Consider the following 17,517-nt stretch of genomic DNA (forward strand, 5'->3'; position numbering starts at 1 on the left):
TGTTGTTCGCTACAATAGACGATAGTTCAGTGAGGTTTGTTCCACCATGAAACGAAAGTTGGCTGCCGAGAGTAACAAGGCAGTGCTGGGAGGGGGGCTGCGCACCAACTGAAGTGCTCTGGTTGCACGGCCTGCGGCCGTGTGAAGTGATAAGACTTTGAAGTATGTCATGGCGCCTGAGGGGAAAGCAGAGAGAAGAGAAGGCTTGTGTGGGCAGAAAGGACGGCCGTGGGAGGTGGGAGGAGAATTCGGCATGGCTGGGGAGGGGAGGAGAAATGAAAGTAAAGGCTGTGTTTGCGGGGAGAGAGAGAGGGGAGGTGCTGGTGTGGGAGGAGTGCTGCTACGGCCTGGGGGAAGCTGGCTGGGGAGGGCGGGGGGAGGAGAAATGCAAGTTTATGGCCCAAAAGGGGGTGCCTGTGGCCACGTGAACTTCAGGAAAACCGCAGCAAAAAGCTAGTGGTTTCATGAGGATTTTGAGCACTTGAATTCTCGATCCCTCAATGCGCTTGCACGCATTGTAGGTCACGAGACCTAAAAACTATCAGTTCAACCATTATAACATAAGGGTACCAGCATGGGGGCAGTTTTCGCTCCAAATCTGGCAAATATATACATGAACCATGTAGAACACACTTATGCCCTCAGTAGCCTTAACCCCTAGTGGTCTCACATCAAATGTTGGCACGGGTACATAGACGATATTTTTCTTGTCTGGAGTAGTAGTGAGGATAATTTCCATGAATTTGTGACCTACCTCAATCAGATTCAAACACACTTGACCTTCACTGCTACTTCACATAAATAGTCAATAGCATTTTTAGATCTCAACATCCAACACACAGGTGGCAAACTATACACATCACTTCATAGGAAGCCCAACAGAGAGAAATACATTTTTTTTTCTACAAAAGCCACCTCCCTCGAGCACTGAGGAATGGCTTGCCTTTTAGTCACTTCTTGCGAGTGCGCAGAAACTGTGCTCGCAAGAAAGATTACACGAAAGAAGCTGAAATACTCAAAACCAAATTAATATCCAGAGGCTATCCCAACAAAATTGTCAAAAGATCTCTCAAACGGGCATGGTATTGTCCAAGAGGAATCGCTCATCACCAGACCCAAGAAACAGGTAAACAAAATTGTTTGTGTCACCACATTTGGTGTACACACCAACAAAATTCGCAGTCTCATTACCAAACACTGGCATATAATCAAGAGTATAGACCCATCTATGGATGTCCTGTTATTTGCGTACAAAAAACCTTAAAGACCACCTAGTCAGATCCTCCATAGAGACCACAAAAAAGAAAGGAGGCACACTAGAATCCGCTTGGGGTCTGCCACCATTGTTGGGCCATAAGAAGTGTGGCAATTGTGTTGCTTGTCCCTATACGGAAAACACCACCACATTCCAACATGGTAACTGCGACCACATCTTAGATTTCTTCTCCAATTGTAACACGCGTAACGTTGTGTACTGTATCTGGTGTCCCTGTGGCCTACCATATATCTGACAGACACAACAACCAGTCAAAGCGAGGATAGGACAACACCGCAGCCGTATAAGACGCTTGGTAACAACTGACCCCCCTGGTCTCTCACTTCATTGAAGAAGAAAAAAAATCACAGCCGATGAGATCAAATGGCAGATCACTGACATTGCGAAAATCCCAGAGAGGAGGTGACATCACACAAATACCTAAACGTCGCGAATGTCATTGGATGATAGAATTGACTCAATTAACAACGGTCTGAATCACGCTGCAGAATGGCGTGGTTTTGTTGCCACCCTCAGATAATGCACCTCTTCCTGATAGGCTCCCCTCGCCACTGACACCTGCACGTACAATTGAACGCTCCAATGTGTTGCTTGCTTACGGTAACCCTCTGTGCCCTTACAGATACACTGCTCATGACAATTGATTACAAACATGGGGCTGACATGACTTTAGCAGCAACTCGCAGCCTAAGTATCACACACCCGTGAAGAGACAGGGACACTCGGATAGGCCCATCATGATGTTGACCGTCCCTCCACTACCACTAAAGATTCACATTCGTGAACTTTCTATCGCTGCTAATGAGTAACACTCCCTGCACGGTCACACATCTCGTACAATGTGTCTTCGGAAATTGCCATCTGCACTATGTGTCTTTCGATTGTTATTTTCATTTCAAATTGATCTGTGTAGTGTATTCCAACCAGTACTCATTGTTCATGTATATCCATTGCACCCTTACTGTTTTCTTTTGGTCTCTGTAATTCCGAACTGGAAAATGAACCAATTGCGGAGTACTTTGTATGTATTGAAATGTTCTGCCACCAGGTGGTCTGTTTATGCGGCATGCACGTTCGAATTGAATATGGCACAAACTATCAGTTCTCTTGTACACCGTGCGTTTCACTGTCATTCTTGAAACAGTATGGCCGTTCATTCCGCTGCAATTAACTCACGTTCCCACGTTGTCACCCTGTTTCCACATTCACATGTTCTTCCACTACATCAGTGCCATCTGCCCTCCACCCTCAACCCCGCTGCAAGATCGAGTTTGCAGCGCTCTCCCATTTTCCCTGCGCACGCTATACAGGCCATGTCTGAACTGGGGTGGCTGAGTGGGCTAAAGAACGGTGATGGATCAAACCCAGATCTTTTGACTGGGTGTGAGTGTTTGATTGGTTCAGATGCTCCGTCCATCACCACCCCCTTTTGTACCGCTTTGGCCGCCATAAGTGAGGCAGGGTATGCTCAGACGTGAGTCCCTTGCTCACTTTACCACTGGATTCAAGCAAGACGGGCCGAAGACGGCTGTAATGCCAGAAACCGGTCCTCGGAAGCTTGTTACCGGTCCAGGGAAGGCATGGCTTGGAAGTTCGGGCTGGACTGTTCCCATGAGGCAAAGGGTCAGACTGATTTGCATATAGCCGTGTCTGAACTGGGGTGGCAGAGTGGGCTAAAGAACAGTGATGGATCAAACCCAGATCTTTTGACTGGGTGTGAGTGTTTGATTGGTTCAGATGCTCCGTCCATCACCACCCCCTTTTGTACCACGCTATACAGTACCTTCCTCGTGGACGCCATACGAGTGCTCTAATTCCTTACACAAGCAGTCGGATCCCGTCAGACTGTCTCACGCTATTAAGCGAGTGCCGAAGGTAAGCCCCACTGCTTGCGGACCCACCCCCACCCGTCCCATGCCGTACCCATGTTCCGACACGGGCATTCCCCTCTTTCCAGGCATTTTCCTTGGCACCTTCCGTCCCATCGTGGCCTGCGCACATCCATAATCTATTGGACGATCCCACGACTATCCAGTTGATTCATTACCCGAGCATTCCACCGCCCCACGAGGGCTCCTCAACAAGACCAGCAATCTAGTGAATCTTCGATCCCTTAAGCGGTTGCTCACTCACCACCGCCTGTGGTAAGTAAAGCATCCTAGCATCAGTTCATTCAGCTATTACAGATCCACGTTTCCCCACCTCATTACCATGCCTTCTTTTCTACCCCAGCTCCGCATCGCTGTACAGAACCCGGCTGGGTTCACTGAGTAAAAAAAAACCTTTAACTCTGTTTTTTCACACACATGGTTGGCACACCTCACCACACGTGAATGAGCATTGTGGACTCGGGTACTCACTTCCTTCTAGCCATCCATTTAGTTGTCCTTTATTGGGTTTCGCCTGCCGAAGGCTGCTGCGCAGCCTTTCAGCGCAGGTGAAATCCTATGTTGACAATAAGCACTTCGGGAACGTCCCCCGGCTCTCATTGGCTAGCTCCATAAATGGAGGCTAGCCATTGAGTGCCGGATCTGTCCGTCAAGGCCGGACCAGATTCGGGGGCGTTCCCGAGATTTTTTCCCAGGGCGGAGTTACGTTTTTTCCGTTCCCTCCCCTTTCACTGTAAGTGAATTCAGATGCGCTGTCCATTCCCGCCCCCTCCGTGTGCCTTTCCGCCCCCCCTCGCTGTCCTGTGCACGTTTCCCGCCGTCCGTGTCCTCTCCCGCCCCCCTCCCGCCGTTCGTGTCCTCTCCCGCCCCCCTCCCGCCGTTCGTGTCCTCTCCCGCCCCCCTCCCGCCGTTCGTGTCCTCTCCCGCCCCCCTCCCGCCGTTCGTGTCCTCTCCCGCCCCCTGTGTCCTCGTAGGTGCTTGTTTTAGGTGAAAAGGGCACACACGGTTGTGAATTCCAGATTTCCGCTGACACAGGTTGCACAGCGGCCTCCCTATTACTCAGCTTCATCTGTATAGTGTTTGGAGCAGAGGTGGGCGACAGTCTTCTTGGGTACATAAAAGCATTGCTATCCAGATAGTCCCCTGAGCTGTCTGGCAATGGATCAGTGTTACTCCTTTTTGCTGCGAAGTGCAATCTTAACCTCCTTGCCATTTCGTCTTCCCGAGCATGCTACTGAGCGAAATCCACAAATGTGTCTGCAAAATAGCAAAAGGCAGCTGCACCGAATACACCACTGGCATCGGGATGATTGTAAGCAGCTTGAAAGAGCTCCCAAAGCTGGGGTATGTGCCTCGGATACAGTTGAGGAAGGTCGTCGCCAAACGATGCTCAAAATTCATACGAAATAGATAAAAGCCGCCTCGAGGATGCAGTTTGGAAAACGTAGTCTACTTCTCCCAGTCAAAACCCTCCACTTACCCAGCACTCGATCTAGCTGCAGGACACTAAAACACTGCCAACTGTGCTCCAATCAGAGCGGCGCGCAGAGTCCTAGCAGCCGTTCACCAGCCCCGCCCCTATCGCCGACCGTAGCCCGGGGAGCGCAGCGCCCGACACACCGCGGCACCATGGTTAGAAGACGGGGAGGCCACGGGCCTTGGGACGGGGAGGGTGGTAGGTGTACGACGGTGCTGCTGCAGCGCGTGGTGGTTTGTTGCTCCTGCACTCATTTCAAGCAAACGCCTCCGCTGGCTGCCATCCTTCCTGGCAGTGTACACACAGATCCACTTATGCAGTATTTGCGCAGGGTGGGGAGGGGTGGTAAAAGGCAGTGGTTGCTGCACTAATGGAGGCGGATCAGTCTTCGCTGCGCCGCTCCCCGGGCGGGTTCGTGTACTCGGCGAAAAGGTGGGGTGGTCTGTTGCTGTACTCAGGTGTGGAGGAGGGGTTAGATAAAGGCTTAAAAGGGCCTCCTGTTCTCCACAGGGAAGCTGGCTATGTACTTTTACTTCCATGACTAGTATTTTGAAGATTTATGCTCACACCCTTAATTTCCCCGTTGTTTGCACAATCTATTTATATGCGGCAATGGTGGTTTGTGTACATAAATTCAGTTATGTTCGGGATAATGGTGTGTCGACTCCCTCACATGACATGTCGATGGAGCGGGAGTGAATGTGATTCAGTCATGCTCAGGATGGGTGTGCATGTAAAAGAACTGCTTGCTACCTTGCTATTTTAAGGTGAGCTTATGCTCAACATCCATCTTCTGTCATGTTCTGTGCTAGGACAGACATACTGAGGGTATTGGGGCTATACATCTCAGCCATCCGTGCTTGCGAAATGGCGTATTTACTTCGTGCTATTGGAGAGTACATCGCGATTTAAGGTGGTGTTTAGAGATGAGCATAGTCCTGTGAGCCGAGGGTTGCAGGAATGCGCAACCCCCCCCACCCCCACCGTACCCAATAGGCGACAACAGTGGAAATGTCCTTTCCTGACTTGCTAGGAGATGTGCGTTTCTCTTCTGCACATGCGTTACGAATGTGCACCATCATCCTCTCCCAACATGCTTGGGTGGGTGTGTTCACCCTTAACCCCTGGGGATGCTCATGGTGATAGATGTGTGTCCCCTTGGCATCTGCTCAGGATCATCGGTTGTGTATCTATCTGTTATGCTGATTGGTTTGCGGGTGGTTCTTTCTGCACATGCGCAGGGTATTTGAGCTGTGCATTCCTCACCTTTCAGTGTTATGCGGTTGTTCATAATCTTGTGGGTATATGTATTGTGAGTCAGAGGTGTGTTTCGCCTACGGACAAGGTCATGGCGATGAACATGTGTCTCGACATGCTCACAGGGGAGTGTTCACCGCGTAGTCTGCCGATTGTGATATTAAGTGTGTGTGTGTATATATATATATATATATATATATATATATATATATATATATATACACACACACACTCACTCTCTTTCAGGTGAAGGATAGGCACGCGAGTCTGTGTAAATCCAATAGCTTCCCGTAAAGCTCGGGGCAATCTGGGTGTCAGTGTATTATCTTGATTCTGGGCAAAGGCGCTTGCTCCCACCGGTTTGTGATGAAATGTGGAGCCAAGAGGCTTCTTTGTGTATGTGTGGGAGTAAACCCAACCCCAGACCGCAGCTCTAACCCACGGACGGCATGGGTGCTCTCTCCTCAGCCGGTAGCCAGGGGGCTATCCTCGCCTTCCTCTTGTTTCATCTCATAAACCCCAGTAAGTACTGCGTGTGTGTTTGTGTATGTTGCTAATTGGTGGTTGGAGGGTTCGTAAATGTCCCCCTGAGTTTCACAGAGCCAAAACAATCTCCATGCAGTAGAAAGCTGTGATTTAGCTCTAAAAATGTATCCGGGTATTTATTTTAAAACATAGGACACAAAAGCACCTCGCTGTTTGCATTTAGAGTTAATTTGCTAAAGTCATTTCTTGAGTGTTCGTTTCTAAAGTAATTGCTTGAGTGTTCTCTTCAGTCATTGCTGGATTCCAGCCTCACACTCAAGTTTATTGCTGACCTAGGCCACGGGAGTCTTCAATTATGTCATTTCTTTTATCCGGCTTTGTCCGGTCCCTAGGGTCGGGCAAGCTTTTCATTGCCAACAACTAAGAGACTGTGATTGTGAACATTGAAACAAGACACGGGGGACCGCAGCCAAATGTTTCTCGAAGGGCATTGAAATTAAGGACTTTATTCAAGAGCTGGGTCCTGAAAGAGTGTCAGCTGTCTGGTGTAAGAGGGGAGCAGATTTGATTCTCGAACTCCATCTGTAACAATGTCTTTTGTGCATGTTTCACAACAGAGAGCTGTTGGCAATGTAAATAACAATGCCATTTATTTATAAGTAAAAAAAAAAAGAACTGTCATGAGCAATGCCAATAGCTCTAACTTTTCCAAAGGCGAAACCATTGCATTGTAAATGCTTGTCAATACTTGGTCCAGTCCTTACACCCAATCTTGTTCTTATCCCTCAGATGTCCCCCACAACCTTGGTCCTGACGAGACCCCTTATCCTAAAGTCGGGTCGAAACGCAGTCGACGATTTATGGGCGCGAACTACTCAGACAGCGCTTATGATTGTATAATAGTCGCAGTACTATTCTCTTGTTTACATCATAGAATGGTCGCTTACTTGAGAATATAATTGTTTAGAAATCTTGTAAATACTTCTACCTACTGTCACTTAACTGTTCTTTAGTTCTTCAGATACACTTGGGACACTTCGCACTGTTAAAAATTTATTTTGTACATTTTATATGTTATTACTTTTTTGAAAAACAATACAAATCTATTTGTCATACAAGCCTTGTTGTCAAGAGCCTTCTCTCTCTCTCTATCACCAACAACCCTAAAGCTGAGATGGCTATTATGCTTTGTATTTACTATAGAAAGTAAATTTATTCCACTGGAACCATTATTTTCTATATAAAGCCTATCTAGGCCCTGCACGTCATTTCCAGAGCAGAACAGAGTCAGTGAGGAGTCTCGCAGAGTTACTTCTTAAAAGTTTCTGGATACAGTCTGATACCTGGAGATTATTCATAAGGTTTCAGCATAATTTTGCAAGGAAGTCACCAGAATTTTCTCAACCAGACTGTAAAAACTCCCAGATAGACGCAAGTCCATTTTCTCCAATCCCGAACCACGATAAACTCAAGCTTCTCTTTAGCAGTAAAAAACAGTTACATCCTTAGGAATTTGTTTTTAACCTGACCTAAGAGAGACAGACTTCAGTTCAATTTAAAATATTTCCTGGGGTAGATGTGTCTTTGAATTAGGGTAGAGAAATACCCCAGAATCATTATAGATCGGGTATCTCCAACCAGCCGCTACCAGGAGCTTACAGACATCTTCAGAGTAGCTCACAGCATTGAGTTGATTTTTAACCAAACAAAGGGTCATATTTTCCCTTTTAAGGTAAGCGCTGTATTTATTTTACATTTTCAGGCTGTAGATAGAAGGGTCTGATCATAAGCAGTGCGAGAGGTCGATTTTATGACCCAGGCTGGGACACAGAGGTGAAGCACTGAGGTATTTAACTGTTAAACCAAAAATCCTTGTCGACTCGACATTGAAGCATGAGAAGAGAATGAGGTTTCTGAATGCTTTTAAATGGGAGAAAATTAAAAGTTACCTTAATTATCAAGTTAACTATTTTAATTCTCCCATTTTCAAGCGCTGCATTTAACAGCAGGCCTCTTGCTCCCAGTAGCCAGCAGACACTGGCATTTTTAAATGAAAAATACAGTATTTTTATAAGAGAAATTTAAAATGAAGAAAAATATATTTCTATGAAACATTAAGCCTTAATCTTTTTCTCCACTTTCAATTAAAATAGTTTTTTCATTTCTTATGAATATGTTTCTTCATTACGTTCCTCCACATTTAAACAAATGGCTGTATTTTTGTGTTAAAATCTGGCACTGTGTCTACAGGTCACTGGGAACAAGATGCCTGCTGTTTGTAAGTGTGACACTTGGAAATGGGAGAACATTTAAATGAGGAGTTTTATGGAATCCTTATAAATCTAAAGTTAACTCTTCCGTTTAATTTACTCCCATTTCAAATTGTCGCCTTTACACACAGCAGGCATCTTGTTCCCAGTGGCTGATAGACAGTGCCATATTTACAACTGAAAGATACAGCCATTAATGTAATGTGCAGCAAAAAGTTCCATATTATGAATATTTTTGCAGAACATTCTTCTGCACTTTAAATGTCTCTCACTTAGAAAAAAAATGGTAGTACGTTTGTGTTATACATTTAACGGGGCCACATATGGTGAAAGGCGTATCTTGTGCCACAAGTGCATACCACCCAGGCTCTTAATCACGTGTATCCCATTTATCGCACAGATGTTCATACACCCCCCCAAAGACTACACGGACACAGTGCAGCCCTGTAATAGTTCCCCTAGTCAAAGTAATTTGTTCAAACCTTAGTATGTGGCTCTATAGACATTAGGCTTTAAGTCAATGAAGCTTGGCGCTGGGGTGTCTGGTAGTGCGCGAGATTTGACCTTCAGAGGCTCAATGATTTTCACTGATCAGAAGTAGCTGTCACTTCCAAAAAGGTTTGAGATCCCTGGTATAGTTGCATCTCTGGCTAAAATGTCAAAATATGCCATTCCACACATCTCTAGCTATCACAAGATGCAAACCAAGTATGACATTTTGTGCCTGAACCCAGAATCAACCGGCACTGTAGATTCAACATCGCATTGCCTCGCTCTTAGGACCTTTTGTATTGTGCAACATGCAACATCACACTCACTAAATTTTCAGCACATTTTGCCACATAGCACACACTGCTCCTTGACATGTCTTTGCATAAGCACCTGTAATCAACACCTTCTTATACTTGTAACAAACCATGTTGCTAGTGGACATGACTAGGCGCGAGAACCACAAACTCAGGGCAGATCTTCCCCATGGATTGCCTGTAGGTGCTGTGGCCTTGTAACTTTCCAACAAACTGTCTTACAGGCTTATTTACCTGATTTGTCAACGCATTCAAGTTTAAGTAAATCACTAGTTTCTTCAATTAACTTCTCATTAACAAATTAAACAGATCTATACATCAACTCCTTCCTGGTCTATTTCTAGAGCTTCTGCCAAAGAAAGGTTTACCAACAGAAAGTACTTTATTCAGAGCTTTCCATTTATTCGCTGGAGGTAACATATGCGTTTTCAAAGTCATTATTCAGCCCTATAAGAAGGGTTCATTAATCCAAACCTTGCTGCGAGGCTATAAATGGATATCATGAAGTCTTTACATAAAATTACCTCGGAAGTCGTAAGACAAGTTCTTCGGAGAGGACCTCTCAAACACAGAGGAGTTCTGTAGACATTGCATGAGAAGGCGGAAGAACTCATGATTCGACACCTCCACGTCCTTCATTTCCGACTGATCCTGCGGTCCAGTGAAGGTGACCTTGAGAGTTTGTATTGCGCTGAAGTTTCGGAGTCGGAAGCCCATTACAGCACTACCCCAGATATCAGTCCGATTAATGACTAGCTTGGAGATCGACTGTGTGTCAATCTGAAGAACAAGCTCTCGCAATATATCTGCGACGATCTTCCACTGCTTACTGAATGGCCTGAAAGAGGTGTTAAAGTTTATAGTCACATAGAAAAAGAGGTCCCTTTAACATATCCATTAATACATGGTTTTTGTGGTGCAAATCAATACCATGTGAAGTCCTCTACACCTCTTACTGCTGCATTACATAAAAATGAATTTCCTTTGAGTGTTTCCAACAAGGTAAGAAAACAGCAAACAAAATGTATTACATGTATAAAGCAAAAGTAAATACATTGAAGCGTATATGCTCTTTGTATAGTGTCACAACTGAACTGTTCTTATTTATAAAAGTATGAATTTATAACAAAATAAGGAGCTGTTTCAATTGCCAACTGCACAATGGCATTCATTTTCCAATAAACCACCTTACAAAGATGCTTAGAGAAAAAAAAGATACTTATCCAGTATTGGATTATCTTTCATAGATTCACATGCTTGTATCATTATTCCCAGTTGTCGAGATGGGAGTCCCACTGTTCCATAGTCAAGCAGTATGCAAAATGACCATAGGCTAGAATGGCACTAGGGCATGAATTTAGTAGCACCAAACTTCATATACAACCAATCAGTAGCTAGCACCCTCTAGAACAATCCCTTTGTAAAGCGCTCCGATATCCATCGGGATCTTGTTCGCGCTATATAAAACTTTATAAATAAATGAGAAGCTAAATCCCTCAGATTTTCACTACATGTTGTGCACCAGTGAGTCTCCCAGAACCCTGCTCAGTTTTTCTTCTCGCTACTACAGCTTTATATTTCTACTACCATACTGAAGGAAGAGACCAGTTTCCTCCCTGCAAGACCTGTAGGAAGAAAAGGGTTTGTGTGGATGACCCACATAAGGACTGTATTAACTGCCTCCATCCCCAACATGAGGTAAGTGTAAAATATGTCACTTTTTGCTCTAAAACCACGAGGGATAGAGCGGGTAGGTTACTCTTGTGACCTTGAAAAAACAAAATCACACAAGCATCCTTCTGATGAGGACTGCAAGGCCTGTCATAGGTCTTACAAAAGAGACAGGTCCCATGAGGACATTTCTGAAGGGGCCAGAAAACTTAAACATTGGCATAGCCAATAGGTCTCGCTTTTGGGACCTTATAAGTATTTAGTTATGGAGCACAATATCCTTGGTGCAACAACATCAACTGTGGCATGGATAAACACTTATAAGGTCCCAAAAGCGAGATCTATTGGCTATGCCAATGCTTGCTTACATAGTAACTGTTCAGTATCAGCTACGTCCTACTCCCAAATAGACAACTAGCATGTCAACCGACCAGAGAGAGAATTAGAGAGAGATTTAGAGCGATTTAGAGAGATTTAGAGAGAGAGATACATGTAAATTATATATACAAAATATAATAATTTATTAACATGAAAAATAATCAATATAATCAGTGGGAAGGGAAGAGACTGAGAAGCAACAGTGAAGAGCTAAGGAGTGGTGGATGAAAAGCAATGGAGAGGAGGGGTGGCAAGAGCAACTGAACTGGTGGGAGGACAAAAAGCAACAGAAGAGTAGAGGAGGGTGCCAGAGGAAGAGAAGGAAGCAACAGGCAGGTGCAGCAAGGTCGCGGAGCTGGGGGAAGGGGAAATGAAAAGCAACAGAAAAATGTGTAGTGGTGAGGGCAAAAACACAAAAAGCTGGCAGGGAGGGGCAAATGCCCAATCTGTCCACTCCAAACAACGCTCCCTTCTGATACTTTGCTGCAGAAAAAACGGGAAACATTTAAAAAGCAAAATATAAAGTTACATTTCCAGATGGATGTAAAACGGAAGGAAGTGCATTGTACTCGTTATTTGAATTTACTTATTTTAGAAGGAACACTAATTAAATTGCAGTTTTAAAAGGCATATATTCTAATCATTGCGGCTCTGAGACATGCTCATAAGCACCCTTGCAGCTTATTAGATATATCGGTAAAGGCAAATGCTTTAAATTACCTATCCGGGATGTAGCGTATATGTCTTCGAGGCACCGAAATGTTTCCTTTGGTGTGCAGGCTGTAATGGTTTATGTAGTGTGTCTAATATCAGTAAGCTCGGTCCCAAAGCAAGCACCAGTAGAGGCGTGTTTGGAAACCGAAGGCTGTGTAAGGGAAGGGATGCATGGATTGGAGAGAGGCAGGGGGGGGCACACGCATACACGAAGGAGGACACGGTTTCAGATTTATCTTCTGCAAGGGAGGGCTATATTTTAATTGTAGCATTAGCTTTCATGATGACCTATCTGTAGTGAGGAGGGAGACGTTTGCACAGGATTCCAATTGGGAAACAGTACCTCTTGTTTGATTTCGGTTTAAAAGAGCAATACGAGGCAGGCGAGAATAAAAATATTTGAATTTATTGCCCAGTCCAAACTCAACCGAAACAAACTAGTGTGATTACAATCAACACAATTCCTGTCTCGTGAATCATCGCGGTTACATCAAAGCTCGGCGATCAGCAGTGACTATAAAAAATAGCCAGCCAGTAAGGTGTGCGCGAATGCAACGCAGTGGATTCAGAAATGAAACTGAGGACGCAGTAGACTCAAAACTCCTACCAAACCTTTGGCCTTTGATTGGGGCATATTACTTTATTGTGAATTAAAGGGTGGTCTACAAGCATCACAATCGAGGCAATCAACCGACATGTAAAAAGCAAGACCGGATCTGAGAGCACGTTACAGATATTTTCGTCTGCATGAGAGTTGGCAACGAGGGAATAATATTTGCAGCGCAAATTTTCCGAAATAAGTAGGGCAATGCCGACCAAAGAGCAGCTCATGTTCGATGTTCCATTTCTGTTTTGGGCGTTCTGTGGGGGGTGGGGTCAGCTTCAATCCGCCTCAGAGGCTCTTCAAGAGGGCCGAGGAGTAAAGAGTAATGTTCGGCTGTTTTCCATGGGCGCAATAACCTGATCCTACTAGGAAGCCCTGGCGAACGAGCTCTCTGACTGGGGGCGTGCAACGCATCAGTCGCAGACTTACGAGACATGCCTGGGAACAAAGTTGAACAAAACTAAGAACGAAACTGAAATATTTCATATGTAACAATATAACGGGCTTATGTTAAAGTAAAGAAAAACAACAAAAAAATGTTTGCCTCAGTAACCCGACCCTGCTGGGAAGCCCTGGCGAACGAGCTCTCGGACTGGGGCAGCGGCAAAAGTGATGGCTCCAGATGGCGCATCGGGCGCTGAAAGCTGGCGGCTCACTGTAATATAAAATTTACGACTACAGTATCAGTGGATTCCTGTGCATTTCAAGATGGGCATGCACGCACATAACAGTGACGTGGTTAAAGCACTGCACGAGTTCACATTACTTCACAAACCAATCTTGCTCGGTTATTTCACATGGCATGATAAAGAAGGCGGAGGAAGCACGGAAAATTTTAAAAAAGCGTGCGAGTGGTACGCACGCAGCAGCGATAAAAGTGAAGTGATCACACTGCAGATGGCGCCTCGGGTGCTGAAAGCTGGCGGCTGCACGGGTGCGCAAGCGCTAGGCCAGCAAAAGCGTGTGGTAGCACTTTTAAAAGCCCACTTACTAAATGTCTTGCAGCGCATACACTGGCTCAGGCGAGACTTAAAACGTCCAAGGCTAATGACTCTCATAAAGAGACACTCTAAAGTCTCCTCAGACTTATCGGGCCCATTTACTTCTCACAAGGAGAAAGTATGCAGTCAGGCCAGTTCTTCTCATATAGGGAAACAAATCCTCTCAGAAGTCCCTGTTGATGACGCAAGTGGCGTCGACAACAAGCACTTCTATCTCGTCGTCTAATGTAGACTACGTCTGCCATCAATGCTCCGATATCATTGACTGCAATTCAACAGTCCATGACTACCTCGTTGTCATCACCATTGAAGAGTCCCTCAATGAAATCACTGTTGACTGCCCCGTTTGACACTGCATCAGCGAACCCATCCGAGAGCATCACCACTACGGTCACGTCGATGGGGGCCTTGATGACGAGACAACCATCGGTGATGGAACTGTAGATGACAGTTTCGAAAGACAACACTAGCCAACAGAGGACAACACTGCCCACAAGAGCACACAAAGTGCACGACAGTTACGTCCAGAAATCACCTCACCAAGCAAGACGTCTCCATTACCACTAAGTCACTACTAGATCTTCAGGACTCTGACGAGGAGGGTACTTTTGGCACAGCACACAGCCCAAATTAATCAATAGGAGTATAGGGGGAAAAAAGGAAAGGTAAGGCCGCCCCCCACTCGAGCTACTGTAAACAAAACACGACTTATCTACAATCAGTACATCCAACTTTATTGACCAACAGGGATAATCTGATGGACAATCTAGATCATCCTAAGTGTGTTAAATAACACTAATCTCATGGGTCAAGGATGTGGCTTTAAAGAAAGGGTAGATACAGGTTCCCACAACCACCAGAAAACAGAGAGAGTGCCTCACGAACGTAACTCCCGAGGGGGTTCCTGGTTAGCAGTGCCCAGTATACCCACTTCTCATCATCGGTCACTCTCTCTGTGTGCAGTGTATAAAGATGACCAACAAATAACAGTAACCAAGTGTATAAATATTGATGGTATGTAAAAAATAGCTAATACCAGAATGCACATTTATAAAGAGTGTACAAGTGCACCTCTAACCCAAACAAAAATAAATAAACCAATATATAAAGTGCAACCAAAGTTGGTTTAAAAACGATTTGTGGTAAGGGTTGCTAGCTCTCAATCTTTTATTCTGGTGCTGCAAGCCTTCCAGATTAAAAATGGATTTTCATATACCATACAAGTTCAAAGTGCCGACATGTTTCATTGCTCTTATTTCAGCAATATCATCAGGGCAGTCTGGGGTTCTTGGTTCATAATCATCACACATATATGTATTGGACCTTATGATTGCCACATCCGGACGTACCGGCAACCATACACGGGACCCCGTGTCTTCCGATCACGTGTCCTTCGGTAACTTGGTATAACAACTCAAGCCAGTTATGCCGCGTCCCTCCGGCGCTTCCGACAGTCACCACACAGCCCGTTTGAGCTCCATGTAAAATATCAAGCTGAAGATGAGGATGATTAAGAACAGTATCAATCACCACGACCATGAGGAACACCCACTCAGGAGCTCCCAAGGACCCATGCGCACCGCACATCTACCACAGAGCTGCCACCGCCATAGCACCAGAACTAGGCCGGACCATCAATGCCTCCCTCGATTCCGGAATCTTCCCTGACAACTGGAAGCGGGCAGAGGTCAAGCCCCTCCTCAAGAAGCCTGCAAACACAACAATGATGGACAGAATGTGGATCAATGTCACACATTCACCCCAGTCCAAAGATCTGGGCCCAAATCCATCGTTTTTCCACTCCACACCACCCTGGGTTAGACAATGGCGATTTGCAAATCAGCGCTGACCCTGTGCCCCATGGGAACAGTCCAGTCCGAACTACAAAAGCCATGTCCTTCCCAGAACGGAAACAAGCATCCGAGGACCGGCCCGGTTTCGAGGTAACACCTCTCATCAGCCCGGCTAGCTTGATTCCAGTGGTGTGGAGTGCCTGGGACTCACGTCTGAGCATCCCCAGTACACTTAGAGCGGACATGGCTTTTGTAGTTCGGACTGGACTGTTCCCATGGGGCACAGGGTCAGCGCTGATTTGCATATCGCCATTGTCTAACCCAGGGTGGTGTGGAGTGGAAAAACGATGGATTTGGGCCCAGATCTTTGGACTGGGGTGAATGTGTGACATTGATCCACATTCTGTCCATCACTGTTGTGTTTGCAATTACCTCCTCAAGAAGCCATCGGCTGACCCGACGGACCTGAAAACCTTCCGGCCCATTTCTCTCCTTCCCTGCCAAAGTCAGAGATTCATCAAACCCAACTGACCACCTTCATCGAAGAGAACTCCATCCTCGACCCTTCCCAGTCTAAATTTTGCAGCAACCACAGCACAGATACCACCCTCCTTGCTGTCACTCATGACATCTGCATGCTACTTGACCAGGTCCACACTGCAGCCCTAATCCTACGAGACCTCTCCGCAGCCTTCAACACCGTGTCCCATCGGGCTCTTGGAGCCAGATCCACGATGCTGGTATACGGGCAACCGCTCTCGACTGGATCCGCTCCTTTCTCTCTGGCAGAACCCAAAGGATCAGACTCCCTTCCCTTCCTCTCCAAACCTACTGACAAACTGCGGAGTACCCTAAGGATCCTCGCTCAGCCCCATGCTCTTCAACATCGACATGGCCCCCCTCGCGATCATCAGACAGCATGGGCTCAGCATAGTATCCTACGCCGACGACACCCAGCTCATCCTCTCCCTCACGAAGAACCCAGATGACACCAGACTCAGCTTCCAAGTAGGAATGAAAGACTTTGCATTCTGGATGAGCAACAGCTGCCTAAAGCTCAACTCGGAAAAGACAGAGGTCCTCATCCTCTGACTCTCCCGACTGCGTGGGACAGCTCCTGGTGGCCACCTACCCTTGGAAACCCACCCACCCCAACGGACCAGAACACTGCAGCCAGACTCTTCCTCGGAACCCCACGACACAAGCACATGACCCAACACCTACGAGACCTCCACTAGCTCCCCATCGAGAAAAGAGAAACCTTCAAGTTACTCACCCACGCCAACAAATCCCTCCACGTCAGACCCAAATACCTCAAAGAAAGTCTCCTCCACGTACCCAAAAGGAACCTCCTTTACGCCGACCTCGCCCTGGCAGAGACCCCACGCACCCGCAGAACCACAGCAGGTGGAAGAGCCGTCTCAGACATCGCAACAAAGACCTGGAACAAGCTCCCAGTCAGCATCAGACGCTCCCCCCTCCCCCTCTGCACACCTTCAGGAAGTGCTTCAAGACCTGGCTCTTCGGCTGATCCAGAGCTGCGAGCCCCCCCTAGCGCCTGGAGACCCTCACAGGTGAGAGCGCTTCACAAACCACAGATTGACTGATCAACATTACTGCCCTGTTCCTCAGACAATATGGTACTATGCTAGACCCCATAGGCAGGATACTGCACACATACCGCCATCCTTAATTGAGGACTTGCAGGCGATGCATTAGACTACAAAAAGATTTCCTCAACCTCCGAACAAACGTTCTATTACTCCACCAATACAACCTGCATCTAAATATGCCATCTCCATCCATATCAAAGATATCTCCGAGACCATCAGCGCCTTTACTTCCCAAGGGAAGATCCATACTTTTCTGCCAGAGGGTGAAGAGGGCGAGATCCA

General features: G+C 46.3%; 1 protein-coding gene across 1 annotated transcript in view; it reads right to left on the reverse strand.

Annotated features, from left to right (window-relative positions):
- The window catches only part of G2E3 (G2/M-phase specific E3 ubiquitin protein ligase), a 326,326-nt gene that overhangs the window by 46,768 nt on the left and 262,041 nt on the right, over nt 1–17,517 (reverse strand). Inside the window, exon 12 of the mRNA XM_078659417.1 lies at nt 9,986–10,299. Coding sequence (XP_078515543.1) covers nt 9,986–10,299 — 314 coding nt within the window. The remainder of the gene's footprint in view (nt 1–9,985; nt 10,300–17,517) is intronic.

This window comes from Lissotriton helveticus, chromosome 9 (genome assembly GCF_964261635.1).
Source record: "Lissotriton helveticus chromosome 9, aLisHel1.1, whole genome shotgun sequence".
Classification (NCBI taxonomy): domain Eukaryota; kingdom Metazoa; phylum Chordata; class Amphibia; order Caudata; family Salamandridae; genus Lissotriton; species Lissotriton helveticus.